This window comes from Copadichromis virginalis, linkage group LG23 (genome assembly GCF_057382275.1).
Source record: "Copadichromis virginalis isolate Kocher_CV1m ecotype Utaka linkage group LG23, C_Virginalis_male_GT1.1, whole genome shotgun sequence".
In the NCBI taxonomy this organism is placed as follows: domain Eukaryota; kingdom Metazoa; phylum Chordata; class Actinopteri; order Cichliformes; family Cichlidae; genus Copadichromis; species Copadichromis virginalis.
In genome coordinates this window covers 13,874,783-13,892,760 of record NC_140639.1, presented here as the reverse complement: position 1 = coordinate 13,892,760, position 17,978 = coordinate 13,874,783, and the positions used below count along the sequence as shown (strand labels likewise).

The window sequence follows — 17,978 nt, the reverse complement described above, 5'->3', positions numbered from 1 at the left end:
TGTTAAGATAAAGGCATCTTGCATGACAAATACCAGAAGCTGTACCTCAAATCCTAAGAAAATTAAGTTCTTGAGGATTTTAGATTTCATCTCACACAAAGTGATTCTCCAAACCTGCCCAGCAGGAACTAATCCACACGAATTCTCAGAAAATAAGAGAACCTGTAATGTTACTCAAGTTAAATGGAAATACAAATTTAACCTCAAATAATCAGATCAAATGCCAAGTAATTGATTGTATTTTGATGTGGATGTGCTTTCTTATATATTCTCAAGATGTGCAGGGACATGTAGGAATTCCTCGGTAAACTTTTAATTTTAATGTAAATATTTTTGTCTTCCTTGTTCCCCCTTGCTGAGGTTGGAATTTCATTCCTCGGATGCCAGACATTTTCCTCTCGCTGCCTTTACTTGTCATAGGCGAGTGCCACTTTTCTCAGGCGGGGAAAAGCTGCAGTAATAAATCGCCATGTGTTGAGTACCATTTTCAGCTTTGGCACCATGCGGTCTGTGATTTCCCATTATTTTGGTCCTATCTGTGCAAATGCAGATCACATTTCCTGACTCGTATGTCAGTAACTGTGAGTGAGGTGAGGCTCAGCTGAGGGGAAAGGTTAGGATTACGTGAGCACTAAGTTTGAACAGCATCATAGTGGGAAATTTAGCTGAAAAGTCATCCTCATCCAGTCTGCATGGAGAAAGGTTAAACCTTCATGTATGCATTCCACATACATGCGGACTGGAGCATAACTTACAAAGACTGTTGTCAGGTTATCGCCGTGATTTCACCACTGTGACTCCTGCCAACTGTGCGCGTGATTCAATCAGAGTGGATCAAGAACAGATGTCAATGTTCTGAATTTCGACTTTGTTTGTTTTTCATGGTATGAAAGTGCAGACTCCACATAATTCACGCTTCATCTACAGTCAGAAAAATGTTAAAGTCAAGCGCCATTTGAAGCAATGCGAGATACAATCGAAGTGTGTGTGAGGAATGAAGGGGACAGTTGGTAACAAATCATTTGTCCTCCTTTCCTTTTGAGCACATTTTGTACTAAAGGCATGTGTGAAATATTTGGAAAAATAACTGTGGGGCTCTGTGTTTTGCCTTGATTTCCATGGAGATTCCAAAACTTCCTGCCTACAGCAGCCATGGAATGTGCCCCCGCCCCCTCAGCGTTTCCACATAAATCAGGGCACTGACTTCTAATTTTAGGGATGTTAGAGAGACGATGCAAATCTCTCAGAGGAGGCCACTGGAAGCAAATTTTTCGGCCTGAGTCCACTGCAACATTATTTGCTGAACTGCTCGACTTAATTCAATTAAGCTTTATTTATAAAAAGTCCGTTTACAATAACAGTCACCTCTATGTAGTACGGTAAAGACTCAACAACATTAGATCAAATGAGCACCACTTGGTGATGGTGGAGACGAAGAACTCCAGCAGAAGACGCATCCAGCAGGGAGGAGCTGACATCTTAGAGAAAAGGAGCTTACTCTGCTCTCCTACTTCAACCCAACGTCACAGCAAAGCTCTGTCGATTTCAGCGGAGCATTGTTTGGGTGACATGTCACTCTCTGTCACGTTCTCATGAGGATGATGTCTTTTTATCTTGCTAAAGTGTTTTGTCTTGGGTTTTTTTTAAGACAAAAGTCCAAGTCATCATTATCAGCTTCTGCAGCGTTTTATCAGCACTGTTCATGTGCAGCATGTCTTTAAGCTCCATCCATCTATTTTCTTCTTCTTACCCAATGGGCTGGGGCCTAGAGTGAGAGGGGGGTACACCCTAGACAGGCCACCAGTCGATGGTAGGACCAACATAGAGAGACAGACAACCATTCACACTTACATTTGTGCCATTAATCATTTTATAATCTCCAATTAACCTAAGCCTATGTATATCCTTGGATAGTGGGAGGAAGCTGGAGCACCTGTAGAGAACCCATGCAGACACGGGAGAACGTGCAAACTCTCTGGCCAGATGGTGACTTTGAATCCAGTTCAAACTTCAACTCCACTTTGCCCATCGGGGACCCTCAACATGAACATCTGAACATGATCCTTCATCTGCTCTATGTTGATGTGTATATATTAGCCTAACTATATCTCTGTAGCTAGCCACCAGCTACCACATCATTATATGTTAACATCTGGCTAATGTAAGTAACTGTCTGCTAAACCTTACAAATCCTTTTTTTTCATGGATGCCTGGACATGAAACTTTACTGTAACATCTGGGAGAACAGCCAAACTGAGTTGAAAGAATCTGGAGCTTTGTGAGCTCTCTGTGGTGCCTCAGTGTTTGATTGAGTTCAGACATAATGACTTGTTTAATTAATTGAGTTGTGAGATAATGAAGCTGCCATGTTTAAAGGGGTTCTTGGGGAGAGTATACTTCATTAACCACGGAGAACCTCTCTTTGGTGCTTTAGCTGGTTGCTGTCTGGGTCTGCTAGTGGTTTCCAGTGAATCAACTGTGCTGCACAATCCAGAAAGGCCGATTCATTGTAGGGAAGGAATTATTAGATGAGTCAAAACACACTGTGTCTGTAGCAACACGGAGAGACGTGCTGCAGAGGACAACCTTCATGCCAGAGAAAAACCAAAAAACCAAAATAAAAAATGAGTCAACGTTAAGATCAGACATTGTACAGCTGTGAAAAGTCACTTAACTGAAGTCTGAAATGGTTATGAGTAATTAACAATGCAGACAAATGAGTAAGAGTCAAACTGGTATGTCACAGAAAAACAGTGTTTCTTTCTTTTGCTTGTACTCATGTACTCATGTTAACATTTCCTTGATTTTTAATCACTGATCTTACTAACTTACTGCTTACTTCCTTGGACTCATTTAATCGTTCCAAATAAAACCAGTCACAAATAATATCCCAAGAATTTACGAGTGTTTCACAACTTAAAGAAACATACCAGCAGGTGTATGCAACTGAATAGGCACAGCTGGGGAATTCCATGGCATGCCTCAGCATGCAGCAGTGGTTGAATAACCCTTTATGATCCAGGTGGATATAAATGATGACTATGTGGAGAGAGCTAATCGCTGATGAAAGATCGTTTGTGAATTTTCACTCATGTTAATGTAGAAATTAAGAAGAACTTGATACTGTTTTAACACTTAAGTGGGAAAATACTGTAGTGACTTAAATAACTGTTATACTTTATCTTCAGATATACTCTTTTAAAATGTTCTCTTTTAGTTTATCGTACCAATACTCTTTTCCTTTATATAATTAATCATTGGTGTATGAAGTTTATCGTTTTGATTTTTCTTTAGTTTTGGGTTCCACTTTTGTTATTACTCGTACCTCCCTGTGTTCCTCTGCTTTGTGTTTACTAGGAGTTTTCCTACTTCCATATTTAGCAGCATTTAGCATTTCCTGTTTTACTTTGAAAGAGTTTTTATTTTCCTGTGACTGCTTTTTCAATCTTTCTGTTGGTCTGGTTGTCTTGACTGTTTTTACACGTTGTTAATTACTATGTCCTGCATCTCTTTTAACTCTTTTGTATAATCCCGGTCACGCAACAGTATATAATCTTATGAAACTTAATATTAATACAATTTAATATTAATATCCTAAATTATAAAACATGAAAAAAACAGAAAAGGTGCCATAAATTTGATAGTCAGAATCAGAATCAGAAAGACTTTATTTATCCCCAAGGGGCAATTAGTTTTTAGCTTTAAAAAATAGTGCAAACTAACTGAAGTAGATGTGCGCTAATGCTGAAATACATTACAACATATTTACTTATAATAAAAGAGCAATTTTTGATTGTGCTAATGGAGGGCAGCATATTTCCAAAACAGGGCAAAAGAAAAAGCCATGGCATCAGCAAAGTCGCTGGGCAACAGAAATATCTATGCCAAATTCATCCAACAGTTGTTGAACCGACCTTTAAACAGACATTTCCACCTGTTAGCTAAAAATCAGCCAGTCCCAAAAACAGCATCATAAATCCCTTAAAAACTAAAGTACAGTTTCATATATCCTAATCCTGTTGCTGTTTCTACAGAACTTTTTCACATGTTTCCCACAAAAAATATGTATATATCTATTTGATCACACTGATGGTATGAGATGTTGTTTGTAATCCAGCAGCTGAATAGCCTAACGATATGACCCAGAGTTGTGCATAGTTTTATATCTTTCCAATGGTTTTTACTTTGTTGTATACATTTTTTCCAGATGGTGTTTGTGGTTATGATTAATTGTGTAGTTTCACTGTAATTTTAGTCTCAGTAAACAAAGATAAACTAAAGCAATAATTTTGACCAAAGCAGAAAATCACAGAAAATATTGTTCTCATTTTTTCCGTTAAGTTTAGTTCTTATTTTTATGTCAGTTGGCTAAAATATTTTTTACATGTACTTCTACATGAAGTTAATAACTTTGACATATACCAGGGGAGCTTCGAGGATGTTTTAAAAAATTGGTTATCATGTCGGGGCCCACATGAAACCAAAAGATATATGATCGGCAATATACATGGGGGGAAAGTAAACATCTGGACTTTTGGGGTGATACAGATGTTTTACATGAAAAGGGGCTAGAGAAGACTTTGAGCATAATTCTACATTTAAAAGCTGTTTTATTTAAAACATAACCCCACCTACTAATGCAAATTTTCACTGAAATATACTTTAGAACGCAAATTAAAAATACTCATTATGCAGATTCAGTAGAAAAAATATTAAGTAGAAAAATTAGCTAAGTAAGTTTTTTTTTCTGAGGGGGGGTTTAATATCCAACACTGTGATTTGCTCTGATGAGGAACCAAAAAAGTTGCTAACCAAAATGGCTATAAGATGAAAAACTTAGTGTGACTAAAAAGGGAAAAGGGGGGGAATGGAAACATGTAGAGAATGTAAAGATGTTTTGATGACCTGCTGCTGCTCTCTAGTGTTTATGTGAAGGTATTACAGTTGCTCCTCCTCTCAAACTGACACCTGGTGTGCTGGGACTGAACTTCATGCCAGAGCTTTTTCAGTAGTGGGGAAAGCATAAAGTGTAAGATAACAAAATGTCTTTAATAAGGGCTTGGATCTTAATGTTTTGAAGCTTTACTTTAAGTTTTGTTCCTGTCCTTGTGATTGGTGACAAAAGGATAGCAACATGAGTGAAAGGGAAGATTTAGAAGCTTTCTTTGTTTGTTTTGCATCTAAGCGAAAATGAAAACATAAAAAAACCCCTAGGGATATGTTTTATTTGATTTGCAAAGGGAGACTGAGCTCCTGTTTATTAAAAAACAAAAATCAGGCAGTGGAGATCATATTAACAGTGTTTATTTCTCCCGTAAATCAGGAAATTTACATGTTAAAGACAGCTTAACACTTTAACAGGATTTTTGACTATTGTACATTATGAGGGGTGCCTGAAATCCTTTACTTTAAAAATATTGGGGTGTTTTTTGTCATTTAATTCTTGAATTGTGTGTCTGGTCGCTTATTTCTTTGAATTAATTACTTTCTGTGCGGATATTTCATTGCTGTTGAAGCATAGGCAGCATCAAGTGGCCTTTAGAGGAACTGCAGTTTTTTGCACTTCCGCCTTGGCTTCCTTTTTTCGGAGGTTCCCACTTGGCTCCAAAGTGAGCTCGATTGCGTCCGTCGATCACGTGACTAGAGTGTCTTAGCGTCCCCCTAACAACCGCCTACCTCCTTCAGCCCGTTGTACCGCTTTATGGCGCTAAAAACATTTCTATTGGCTAGCGATCGAGCAGTCCCTTCTCTGGTTGGTTGAATGTAGAAAGTAGGTGCAGTCCTTTCTCAGCGGTCTTCCGGCTTGCATTTTGAGAGTGAAAAAAAGAAAAGACGAATGGAAAAATTGTAATCCACAAAACGAGCATTGCCCAGCAACTCATCGATACGGTAAAGTCTGCGCACACACAACAGCCTTTTTGTCCTTTTAGCTGTAGGAAGTTTGTGCCGCTGTACTCTGTATAAAGTTCAGGATTTGGCATGAAAAGCAGGTTAGCGGGGCTAGCGCTTCCAGTGTTAGCATGCTGCTAGGTGGGATAGCTGCCTAATGAGGCAGCTTTTCGGTTTTAGGGTTACAGAGGCTAAAACAGCCACCACGGTGGATAGTATCTGACTGAGCTGAAAACGGGTGTGATTCTAGTTGAAAGGCCTTTTCTGTGCATGCTTGTTAACGTCATATTTGGTGCGCATCGACACAGTTTGCTGCCTGTCATACGATACCGACTACATAATGTCAAACAAAGGTACAGAAGACGTTCGATCCTTTTCAGACACTCAAATACAGCTTTTTCCTGTGATGTTAAACAGCTCTTAATTTCATGGACACGTTCTCTGCCCTCCGTCTGTCCGTTTTACGTTCCCGCGCTGCATGTGAAGGGTTAATCTACATGGCTTTTGTTGTTGTTGAGGTCCTCGGACTGGATCGTCAAGAGCAGAGGTTTTCAAATATTTTGTGACCAAAGGGTGAGCTAAAATTTCACGGCACACTTGTATTTATACCAGGGGAAAATAATCTCTATTCAGGTCGGGAATTTAACCCCATCCCGGGATACTTAAGCTAACCCTGTGTGGTATTCGGGGCTTACAGTCTCACGTTGTCTGTACGTAGCTACAATAATTAACTTTAATAATTGGATGTTTTAGTATTTTCAGTAAGAGTGAAGATAGTCTGTATCCATAACTATGCAAAGCACGTCCATAATGAACAGTTATGCCGTAAAAGATATTTGTGTCATAAATATATTTAATTTTTAAATCGTAGTAGGCATACAGCGGCTGTATGGAAAAAAGCCTATTAGAAACTGAACTGTACTGTGCAAAAAGTCTTGACACATTGGGAAATGGGTGCAGAAATTATTTGAAACATGCAAACATACATGGAAATACAGTACATAAGGCCAAAACGGAGTTTGTGCAGTTCTAACGAGCTTACATTCGTAACGTTTTGTATTCATATTTACATTAATTTTCAAAATATCCTCCATGATTGAGCCTCCATTGTGTTTTACAGATGGCGGTGGAAACTCATTTTTGAACCTCTTTCCTCACCTCTCGTTATAGCCACAACAATTTCACCCCAAAAATCTCACTTTTGGATTAATAACTCCATTAGACCAGTTGTCACAGATTCTCAGTCAGTTTCTTGTGTAATTTGGCAAATCTGGCATTCCTCAGCCTTTTCTCCCTGTTTCCCATGATGCCTATGATGGTGTTTTTAACTTTGTCATATCCTGTGTGCATCTGCTTTGCATCCTGTTTTAGATCATAAATAGTTAAAATGAGCTCCCAGCAATTCCCCCGACATGGGCTGCCTGCTTCCAGTGGGGGAGCACCTCAGATCCCAGCACCTGGAAACCTGGTGCCTGTCAATCAACCGTCAAGCGCTTCAGGTAACATTTAATCACACAAAAATGGCAGAGAAGATGTAAGTGTGTAGTTGATGTCTAATCAAGTTGTTTTTCCTCAGGTGGAGGTGGTGGAGATGCAGACAGCAGTCGGGATGGTGACCACGGTCAGCATGATCATCCACCTGCCGGTGGCGGGGGAACCTCAACTTTCAGAGATGAAAAGCAAGAGACCATGGTGGTCAGACCATACCCACAAGTACAGACGCAGCTCGGCCAGCCTCCAGCTGCCACCCAAAATGTGGCCATTCAGCCCGGCACACCTGCGACCTTACCGACCCCCTCTGTCCAGCTCCCACAGGGCCAGCCTGCAGTGCTTACTGAAAGCCAGATGAAGGTGACCTTTAAGTCTCTGTTTGAGTTTCTATAAACTTAACCATCTCCAAAGTAAAAGGAACATAATTTGCTCTCTTATATTGGCAAAGTTTTCTGAGTGTAGACAGTGTTCAACGTAACATTTTCCCCCCTGGTCTCAGTTTTTGCAATTCCTGAAAATAATAAGACGCCAATTTTCCTTATATTTTAAAAAGTATGTTATTGTAGACTAAGCTACCCAACAATAACTTAAAGTTAAAATTAGCTCTGAAGTACCAAAAGGTTCAGTAAAACTCTGATCTGTGGGGGGAAAATGTAATGCTGTAGACAGGAATCTCATCATAGGATATTTCTTTTTTTACTTGAGCTTGAACCTTTCACCTGGGCTGTCTGAATCTGATCATCTAGCTTGTATTATTTGTTAAAACAAACAGATGTTAATTTTTTTAAATTGATGTCTTTTTCAGGCGGTCTTGAAGTCACCAATGCCAAGTCGTCTTATTGCTCCAGCACCAGCTTCCAACCAGGCTCATATGCCCATACCCCCCAAGGTGCCTGGTCACATAACAGTCACCATCGAGAGCAGCATCGCTACCACCCCGTCTATCCCTGTGGCAACCATCAGTGGTCAGCAGGTGAGTCTTTTCTACATTTGCTTTTAATGTTTGTCTTTTTCCTGCTGACAACTAAAGACCTGTACTGCTTTCTTGGTGTTTAAGGGTCACTCAAGCAACGTGCACCTGATGCCGAACTTTCAGATCATCAGGACCCCTGCTGCAGTTCCTCAACAGTCCTTCCCACCACACTTGCCTCGAGGTATATAGCGAGGAAGACTCCTGTGGGAGTGCAGCTTTGGGAAACGAGTACTTGTAAATGATCTGTCAAAGAGAAAGTAAAAGTTAGATGCAAACTGATTTGGACAGTCATCTCCTAAATGTTGTCGACAGTATGTCAGGCTTGCATTTTGATGGATTGCTGTATTTTCTGTCCTGCAGGGGCTGCTGCAGCAGCTGTTATGTCCAGCTCCAAAACTGTCTTGCGGCCAGCCACTGGAGCAAGTGCAGGAACTGCCCAGCCGACAGTGCCACACATCATTCACCAGATTCAGGTGCCCTGCAGAACTTTAAAGAAATAAGAATATTCATGTTAGTTATGTAGAAGCACAGAGTATAAGGCTGCTGCTGTTTTTTGTTTTTCCATACTGTCCACAGTCCCGATCTCCTGCAACAACCTCTACAGCTGTCCTCCCAACCGTGGTGGCTCCCATCTCAGTGACTAGAACTCAATCTCCAGTTATCAGCCAGACAGTCTCACACTCTCCAGAGGTGATACATGGGTAAGAAAAGATAAAGTCTGAGATCGTTCAGTATGTTCTTAGCCAAGTTTGTTTGCAGTTTAGTGCTACTTGTTTACTTTGCATTTTTGAAGAGGTCATATTTATCTATTTATTTATTTTACTATTTCAGGCGTCCAGCAATGACCATTCACCCCCCTCCACCCGCTGTCAGCATCCAGAGGCCTCAGGGGACCCGTGACACAGCCACACGGATCACTTTGCCATCACACCCTGCAGTCGGAGCTCAGAAGTCCCAGCCTCCGCACACAATGACACAGGTTACTACTCTTGATGATGCACTGCAAAAATATGCAATATTTATTTTGCATAATAACTAAAATCTTGCCTTTTTTCCATACAGAAATCCATATTCAGTAATGTGACACCAGTAGCTGCAGCAACTGTGGCACCAATAGTTGCCACGAACACTGTGCCATCAACAACTACAATAGGTATCAGCTTTTATCTTGATTAGCATGTCAAATCTTTGTAATGTTACTAAAGAAGAAGCTGAAATCTTGTTTCATTTCTGTTTAGGCGCTGTGACACACACCCAAATGACAAGTAGCACGATTGTCACCATGACAATGGCCTCACACTCTTCTCATGCTACAGCAGTGACCACCTCCACCATCCCTGTTGGTATGTTGACTCTTTGGCCTCGTTCATGCAACATTCATTTTTGTGCTGCTGCCTTTTTAAATGACATGGAACAGAACGAGCTGCGTTTTTACAACTTGGAAGTAATGAAATATTATTTCTAGTGCATGCACATCCCTACATATGCTATCTCACCTTTCATTATTAGCATGTAGCTTTTCTTAACAGTCTTCTGGGGTGTTGTTCACAGCTAAAGTGGTCCCTCAGCCTATCGCCCATTCTTCACCCCGTGTTCAGCCTGACTACCCAGGAGAGAGAGCCAACCTCATCCCCATCCCTGGCCACAGGTCTTCTCCCAATCCTGTCACCATGGAAGCCCGCAGCGACAATAGGTGAGCTCACTGTGCTGGGGAATTTAGTCTGATCATATGATGGGGTATTACACAGTTGTATCAAAAATCTGTGCGCTTTCCTCTTATTTCCTCTAAAGTTGTGGAATTAATCCAAGTTTAATTTCAGTTGAAATTTTTGGCCAATTAGAAAACAAGTTGTCACATTGTGTTTTCCATTTTACCTTTCAGCATATCCTCTTTGTTGTTCTCCCTCCATAAAACTTCCAATTCAAAAGTATTAAATATATTAAATATCTCTTTAAGTCTGGACCAGCATGTGGCAATGATCCAGATCACAAGAGTTTAAAGTATAAAACATCACAGACAATGAAGACAACCAATCCGATCTTGTTTTAATTCTTGTTTCTTTCTTGTTAAGACCTTCTGTACCAGTGCAGTTCCAGTATTTCCTGCCTGCCTACACTTCGTCATACCCTCTGCCACATACCTACACCCCTATTAGCAGCTCTGTGTCCACCATCCGCCCGTACCCCGGTAAGCACTTGCTATAGTCCGAGTGTCTGCTCATTATTGGAAGGACTTAAGTCTAGTTTAGTGTAATGTAGAGCCTGGGATTTGAAAAATCTTTTACCCTTTTGTGCTCTCTAAGTTACTCCTCAAGCTCCGACTTCAGCGTTGCCAGCTCAAGCTGGAGTGGGCGTGGCGACCACTGTGCAATTGAACCGCATGCAGCTGATGGCAGTGGACCGCATCGGTCTGCCGTCTGCACAGATCAGCACCCAGGGGATCCAGCAAGCACCGATTGCAGCGCAGGGCATTCAGCCTGCATCGATAGGCGTTCAGGGTTTGCACACGTCTGCGTCAATCACCACACAGGGAATGCAGCAGGCGCCGGTCACTCAACAGCAGCAGCAACCGCAGTCTGAAGCAAAGCCTGGTAGTTACTTAGATCATACCAAATAGCATGGTCTCTGAGTCTTTTACTGAAATTTGTTTGTAATTAATGTTTGTTTGTTTTTTTAAATTCAGGGGTTGTTTTGGCTGATGGCTTTGTAGCAAGCCCCATTAGCAGCACCTTCAGCACGACCCAGCCGGTAGCCACCATGGTGCAGGCGCACACCCAGGGGGGAGGAGTGGGAGGAGCTCCCACACTGGTCTCCTCCCCAAGACCGAGTATTCTCCGCAAGAAGCCCGCCAATGAAACGTGAGTATAACACATGAAGCAGGGTTTTGCAGTAAACCTTACATCTTGTTTTTCTAAAATAAATATGGAGAATGCTTTTCTACACTTCCCCTTTCTCAGGTGTGTTCGTAAGAACCTGATCCCCGCCCAGTCTGAAGCCAGTACTGGGAGAATTGACAGCGGCGTGAGAGGAGCGGGATCGCCTCGACCCGCTGGGTGAGCTTGTGTCTCATTTGTTACACGCGTGTTCATTTCCTGTTCTGTGTCAGTGATGTAACGGGTTTTGTTCATCCATCAGAGTGAAGCCCAAAGCTGAGGTGCACATGGCAGTGGCCCCTCCTGTCATAGCTACAGTAGAAGCATTGCCTTCTCAGGGTGGAGAGCAGCAGGCGGTGTCCTCGAACACCCAGCACCTCGCTCAAGCCATCCCCACCATGCTGGCTACACCCGGCCCCGTGCCTCCCTCACAGCCCTCCACTGTCCTGTCCTCCTTGCCGGCTGCCATGGCTGTGACTCCCCCTGTCCCGGCCTCGATGGCCAACACTGTGGCTTCCCCCACCCAGCCGGCTGCCAGCAGCACTCCAGCATGTGCCGCGAGCTCTGTCTGCCCAGATGTGAAAATCAAGCAGGAAGTGGAGGCGATGGACACCTCTCAGCCAGGTGACAAACGTGTTTGTGCTCCAAATGTTAAAGTCATCTTTATAGAAAATATAAATAAAAACTAACATGCAGGCTTCCCCTTAGATCCCAACACGAGTATGTCAGCGGCCCCAGCCCTCACCACACAGACGTCCACCCTGAGCACCCCAGCCACAGGCGATCTGATCCCTGGAGCCTCCCCGAGAAAGAAGCCCCGCAAGCAGCAGCATGTCATTTCCACAGAGGAGAGCGAGATGGTCGAGACTAACAGCACGGATGAGGAGAAGACCCCAGGCAGGCCCATCACCGGCAGGGCCGAGAGACGGGAATCTCCACCAAGGGAGTATGTCGGTATGTAAACTGATCATGGCGGTGCGGATGATGATGGTGATGTTTCCTGTCTGCACTATTAGTTTTGTAACACCTGTTTCTATGTTGAAGATGAAGAAGGAGTGCGCTACGTGCCGGTGAAGCCTCGCCCACCTATTACACTTTTGCGGCACTATCGTAACCCCTGGAAAGCTGCTTATCACCATTTCCAGAGGTACAGCGACATCCGGGTCAAAGGTGAGTGTCTTACTGGCTGCAAACAAAAATATTTAATATTTCATACCAGCAGCAGCTTTTTCAGTAACTGCAAAGGGGGATTGCTTTTTAATTTCACTGTAGATTCCTATATGTGTGGTAAATATTGATGGATATTTTTGTAAACTTTTGTGCAGCTGTATGATTAATTAATTATCCATTAATGCATCAAACATGCAGATCCTGAACTCAAAAACAGAGTTGAAAACATGGCTATTAAAGGTATTTACTTTAATTACTATTATAATTCAAATGAGAACCAAAAAAAGAAAAACAGAGGTAAGGGTGATGGGTGACACAGTCACCCGGTGGAGAGTTAGGCCATGATCAGGGACTGTTTTTGACCCTAAAGGCCACCCAGAGATGAACAATACATTATAATTGTACTTAATAAAATCACTGATGATAGACTAAATAAATAGATTTTAGGTAGATGCTTGTGCATTTTAACAACTTTAACAATAATACAGACAACAATGTAGCTAAACAACTTACAGTTGGTTTTATTGGAAATTAACTTTAAGCTATTAGGCCCCAGGGGTTTTCTGAGCTTTCTGCTCGAAAATGAAATGACCAAAATAAATGGAGTATTTCTCTGCAATTACAAACTCTGTGTAAACAGTCTTGGTATCAAAATAAAGCTAACACTTGTGAGATGTCATCAGACGTGTAAATATTACTGCAGATGTTACTATGGCAAAGTTGCTGTGACTCAAACATAGAAAAATTTGATTTTTTTTTATATCCCTCGTCTAAGTATTTTATAGCATATAACACCTTTGAAAATATGCTTCAGTTCACATTTAACTCCAGAAAATCATAAATCAAAATATGGATATTACCTGTCCACAGGTTCATGGTGACGTAACTGCTCTTTTAACTGTTTGGTGTCTTTGCTTTGTTTGGTGTTTCCAGAAATGGTTTATATGAGATTTTAGCTGAGATTCAGAGGTTTCTGTGGAAACCACTCATGTCGGCACTTATATTTCTGACCTCGTGTTGTAACTGAGTAAACGTGATCTCCTCCCTTTTTCCCCCATATTTGGGGGTGCTGGGTGCTTAACTAGTTAAAAAACACAAACAAACATCTGTCTCCTATTTTTTGTGTCACATAGGAAAGAAGCATCAATATCTAATGAAAAGACTTATTAGTTTGGCCTTGCTGTGTATCATTGTGGTGTTTGGTGCAGTTTTCTTGTTTTGTGGGGTTGTTGTTGTGTTTTTTTCAAGTGGAGATGAATATCTCTAACAAGTTGATTTGTTCACATTTGCAAATCTTAATTTGTAAGAGAAATGTATATATTTTTTGAGTTTGTGCAACATGCATATAGTTTCATTTTTCAGTATTTGTCTGTGGGGCATTTTTCTATGTTTTAACAAATGTTTTTTACATGGCCTTACAGAGGTGATGCTAAGGGAAACGTGCATTTTTTTTCCTTTTTTTTTTTTTTTGGTAATGTGCTGGAAAAGCTTGAAAATTGACCTTGAAAGTGCTTAAAAAGTGCTTGAATTTGACCCTGAAAAATGCGTGCAAACCCTGAAAAGCTCATTAATGTGAAAACACTGTTATAAATAAAGATAAATCATTACACGTAAAAGACACTGATTTAAATTGCAGGTAAGTCATAACCATTTGTTTATCTTGACACAAGTTGAACTAAACATCGAGTGAGTTTAGAGTTTGAGGGGTTGAGCAAAAATGCACTGTTATGCTTCTGAATCATGCAAGACAAAATCAATTCAGTTCAATTCAGTTTTATTTATACTGCGCCAAATCACAACAACAGTCACCTCAAGGCGCTTTATATTGTAAGGCAGATCCTACAATAATACCAAATATGCAATAAGAGTAAACAAATTCCTTTTGTTTGTATTATAATCTTGATTTTATCATTTAAAAAAAAAAAAGCCAAACTCAAATAAAATGTTATAACCGTAATTGAGGTTAAAATTAAAAAACAGAGAGGAGCGATCAGTGAAGTGTTTGAAAGGCTTATGTTGAATCTTCTTTGTCATTTTCCTCAGTTTAATTCTGCTTTTTGTTAATGTTTCAGAAGAGAAGAAGGGCTCCTTGCAGGATATGGCCAATCAGAGAGGAGTGGCATGCAGAGCACAAGGCTGGAAGATTCACCTGTGTGCGGCACAGCTCAGGCAGCTGGTGGGTGCTGACCTCCTGACCTTTATTATATTGGCCCAGTTAATATAGTTTTGTCTTTAAATTGGGGGGAAATAGTGCTTAAAGTGAGCTTCTGTTTTTAAAAAGAAATGTAATCAATTAAAAAAATTGTTACAATATTTCAGTGTGACTTTGCATTTCAGTTCAGAGACTTTTACGCTCTTTAACAAGCAGATTTTTTTTTTTTTTTTATCGCTTGTTCTGCAGTCGAGTTTGGAGCATGATGTGTACAGCCGCCTCTCCACCCTTCAGGAGGGTCTGATTCCAAAGAAGAGGGCCGGCGCAGATGACGACCTTCACCGAATTAACGAACTAATACAGGTGAGGTTGTTGCTGCACATTAAAAATAAAGGTTTCACTGCTCAGGTTATGCAAATTTTAAAAAATCAGTATTTCCTAAGTTATACATGTGGGGTGGGCCGGAGTTAAGAACTTCAGGACTTCTTTTAAGATATTTAGTAAATAGATAATTAAAACCTCAGCGGAGAAAAAAAGACTAAACAGGAATGAAAACATGAAGAACGGTGCGAATAAAAACAGCATACCTGTGATGTGTTTAATGCCAGACTCTCACTGTGATTAGCAAAGTTAATGACAAAGCAAAGTTCAGTGCTTCACCCTCCAAAATACACTCATTTGGTTATAAACCATGTGGATACAAATTTTATTGCTTATTGGGTGAGTCCGCCTGCCCTGGTCCAGTGATGATGCTGAGTTGGTTATAGAAGAATATTGTGTCTCTCTGAATCCAGTTCACTTTTTAGAGGCGATTTGGTTTTGTCAACTTGTCTGAATTTCTCCTTAAAGTTTCGAACAGCACAGCTTATGAACCCACAATGTAAAGCATCTGAAAAATGAAGTTTATACTAAAAACAAACCAATGTTCTCTCTGCTTTTCTCTCTGTGTCATCAGCAGCAAAAACATGTTTAAAACTAAAGTAAAATTGATTTCAAAGTCCAAAAATTTAAACCCTGGACATCTTCTAAAATCACACAGTGGGGCAAACTGGAGTTTTTGGCAGGCCATTTCTGGCCCCCGCGCCTTATGTTTGACACCTTCATTATAAACACAGACTTGGCTCTCTATGATCCTAGTGACAGCAGATAGCCGTCATATGGTTATGTGTAACACAGCTGTTCAATGGCCAGCCAATCAAATTAAGCTTCGCTTTAAGGGGGAGGAGACAGAGGATGAACTGAGGGGCGGGACCAGGCCCAGTGTAAGATAAATAAGGATTATTTTTAGCTGTAATCATGCAAAGCTGCTCTGGAGTCCAAGAATAGAAGTATTGGCTGGAAATGAGTATAGCAGATCCTCTTTAACACAGATTGGGCTTCTGAGTTTTGTAAACTGCTGCTTTTTTTCTTCTTCTGTAGTTTGTTCATGTAGTTCCTTTTTGTTCTTGTTAGGCAGGCTGGAAAAAGGCCCACAACTTCTCTCTTTCAGGTACATGTAATGTTAGTAATGAGTTTAGCAAACTCAATCAGTACATTTCTCCTCAGGGTAACATGCAGCGCTGTAAACTGGTGATGGACCAGGTGACCGAGGCCAGAGACACCATGATGAAAGTGCTCGACCACAAGGAGAAGGTCCTGAAGCTGCTCAACAAGAACGGCACAGTCAAGAAGTCCTCCAAACTGAAGCGCAAAGAACGGGCGTAAGAGCGACCTCCCCATCTGCCAAGAAACCGCTGCCGTTCCCACCGCCTCTCTCTCCGTGTAGGGGTGAAGGAGCTGCTCAGAGTTTTGGTGCTATGATTTGCTGCATACAATCACACGCACCCTCCATATCTGTGGGCACAGAGAAGAGCAACAGGACGGCTTCGAGGAACAGGAACTGGTTCTCGTTCAAAACACAGGAACATTGTAGGTTGTTAGAGTGGCCACTTGATGGCCACCGTGTTTTGTTTTGCCCCCTTCCCCTTTCTTTTAATGTATGAACCCCCCCCGAAAGATCCTTGTTACTAACTTAGTTTCTGCCTCTTGTAAGACTTTTGGCACATTGTGTATCTGTGATATTCGGCTCTAAAAAGAGGTGCAAGGTGAGTTATCCAACGGAGCCGGTCAGAATCATTCAAAAGGACTCCTTTAGCAAACTGTAAACGGACTAATCTCAGTCGTGCTCTTTTCATCAGTCTGTGCCTTTATTTTGTCAGTGTACATGAGATGGACCGGGCCGAGCTGCTCCACACGCTCTCCAGATGCTGTTAAAATGTCATTTAAAGAAAAGTTTCAGGTTACTTCTACTGCTTCCTTTTTAAAAAAAAAAAAAATCCAGCAGCTTAATTTGTTTAAAGAGAAAACAAAAAAAGATATTTTATCAGTCATAATTTAGGCGTAATCTAAAAATCCGGATATGAGAAAATATTTCAAACTGCCATCAAATCTTTCACTTAATCTGGAATAAAGAGAGCGGCTGTGCTCGTTTGAACAGCGGACTGAATTCATGTAAATCACTGTAAATGTGCTTCTGTTTTTCCATCGACCTCGTTCTTTTCCAGTTTTGTACTTGATGAAACGTTTTGTGTGCTGTGTGACGTGCCGCTTTGTGCTGCAGAGTGTACGAGCTGAAGTGAGCCTGAAACATCCAGACCTTGTACATTGTTTTTGTCTGTGTAATTATAGTAAAGATACTGAAAACAATACAAGTTCTGCTCTTATTTTTGAGTTTTCATCCTGCTAATTGTGTTCGTATATAAAAACATTTCACAGCTTTATATAAATATGAGTGGATTAGGAAATTATTCTGACTCAGATGGAGTCACAGGTTGAGGATGAGCCTGGTAGCAAAATGTTCTACCTGGTTTTAAGCAGGTAGAACATTTTGATCTCTTTACACAGTGAGACTTGCAGTGGGTGTAAAACAGATGTAGTTTCAGTTTGTAACTGAAACTCACCCTCCCTGCCTGTACGCCAGTGTTTGAACGTTGCGCTTCAAACTGTACTACAAACCAGGAACTGATACTTCTTGTACTAATTCATATGCAATTAATTAATTAGCATATGTTCAGCATTCAGTGCAGCATTATAGAAATATGTATGACTATGTTCTTGCATTTTTGCAAATCTCTAAAATTAGAAACATCCTGCATCAGAATATTATTGAAAAACTAGTTCATCCATTTATTATTTGTAGGCTGGATGCTGTAATTCAATATTATCAGGTTGTCCTAAAAGACTTCCTGATAAACCTTCAGATTATCAGTTTGGATTTGGGAGACAGACACCCTCTTTACTTTTAACATTAGGCATAAAAATATATATATATATATTTTTTATAAAGCTTATAGTTGGGGCTGGATCAGGTGGTAATTAGTTATTATTAACCTCCTTCCTCACCTCACCCCCAGCCTATTACAGCCGATGGCCGCCCCTCCCTGAGCCTGCT

At 41.0% G+C, this 17,978-nt stretch overlaps 1 protein-coding gene across 2 annotated transcripts; it reads left to right on the top strand.

The window, feature by feature from the left end:
- Positions 1-5,643: 5,643 nt before the first annotated feature.
- On the top strand, positions 5,644-17,238 carry sap130a (Sin3A associated protein 130 a). Of its 2 annotated transcripts, none has more exons than XM_085448643.1 (21): positions 5,644-5,889; positions 7,261-7,388; positions 7,466-7,740; positions 8,186-8,353; positions 8,438-8,534; positions 8,714-8,826; positions 8,930-9,054; positions 9,185-9,332; positions 9,416-9,506; positions 9,592-9,696; positions 9,905-10,046; positions 10,426-10,541; positions 10,657-10,944; positions 11,037-11,211; positions 11,311-11,406; positions 11,489-11,850; positions 11,935-12,180; positions 12,271-12,396; positions 14,469-14,572; positions 14,798-14,911; positions 16,094-17,238. In XM_085448643.1, exons 2-21 carry the CDS (start codon positions 7,277-7,279, stop codon positions 16,250-16,252), a joined length of 3,162 nt encoding a protein of 1,053 aa, XP_085304769.1. In that variant the 5' UTR covers positions 5,644-5,889; positions 7,261-7,276; the 3' UTR covers positions 16,253-17,238. The 2 variants fall into 2 exon arrangements, with proteins under 2 accessions (XP_085304769.1, XP_085304770.1); XM_085448644.1 differs by lacking the exon at positions 5,644-5,889 and adding an exon at positions 6,401-6,462.
- The last annotated feature ends 740 nt before the right edge of the window (positions 17,239-17,978 follow it).

What these genes read in the sequence shown, in the direction of transcription:
- sap130a (XM_085448643.1), top strand. Translation starts at nt 7,277, where the DNA reads ATGAGCTCCCAGCAATTCCCCCGACATGGGCTGCCTGCTTCCAGTGGG. An exon ending in TCTCCAGAGGTGATACATGG is followed by an intron (nt 9,055 to 9,184) that starts GTAAGAAAAGAT and finishes TTACTATTTCAG; the next exon opens with GCGTCCAGCAATGACCATTC. An exon ending in CTCCGCACACAATGACACAG is followed by an intron (nt 9,333 to 9,415) that starts GTTACTACTCTT and finishes TTTTCCATACAG; the next exon opens with AAATCCATATTCAGTAATGT.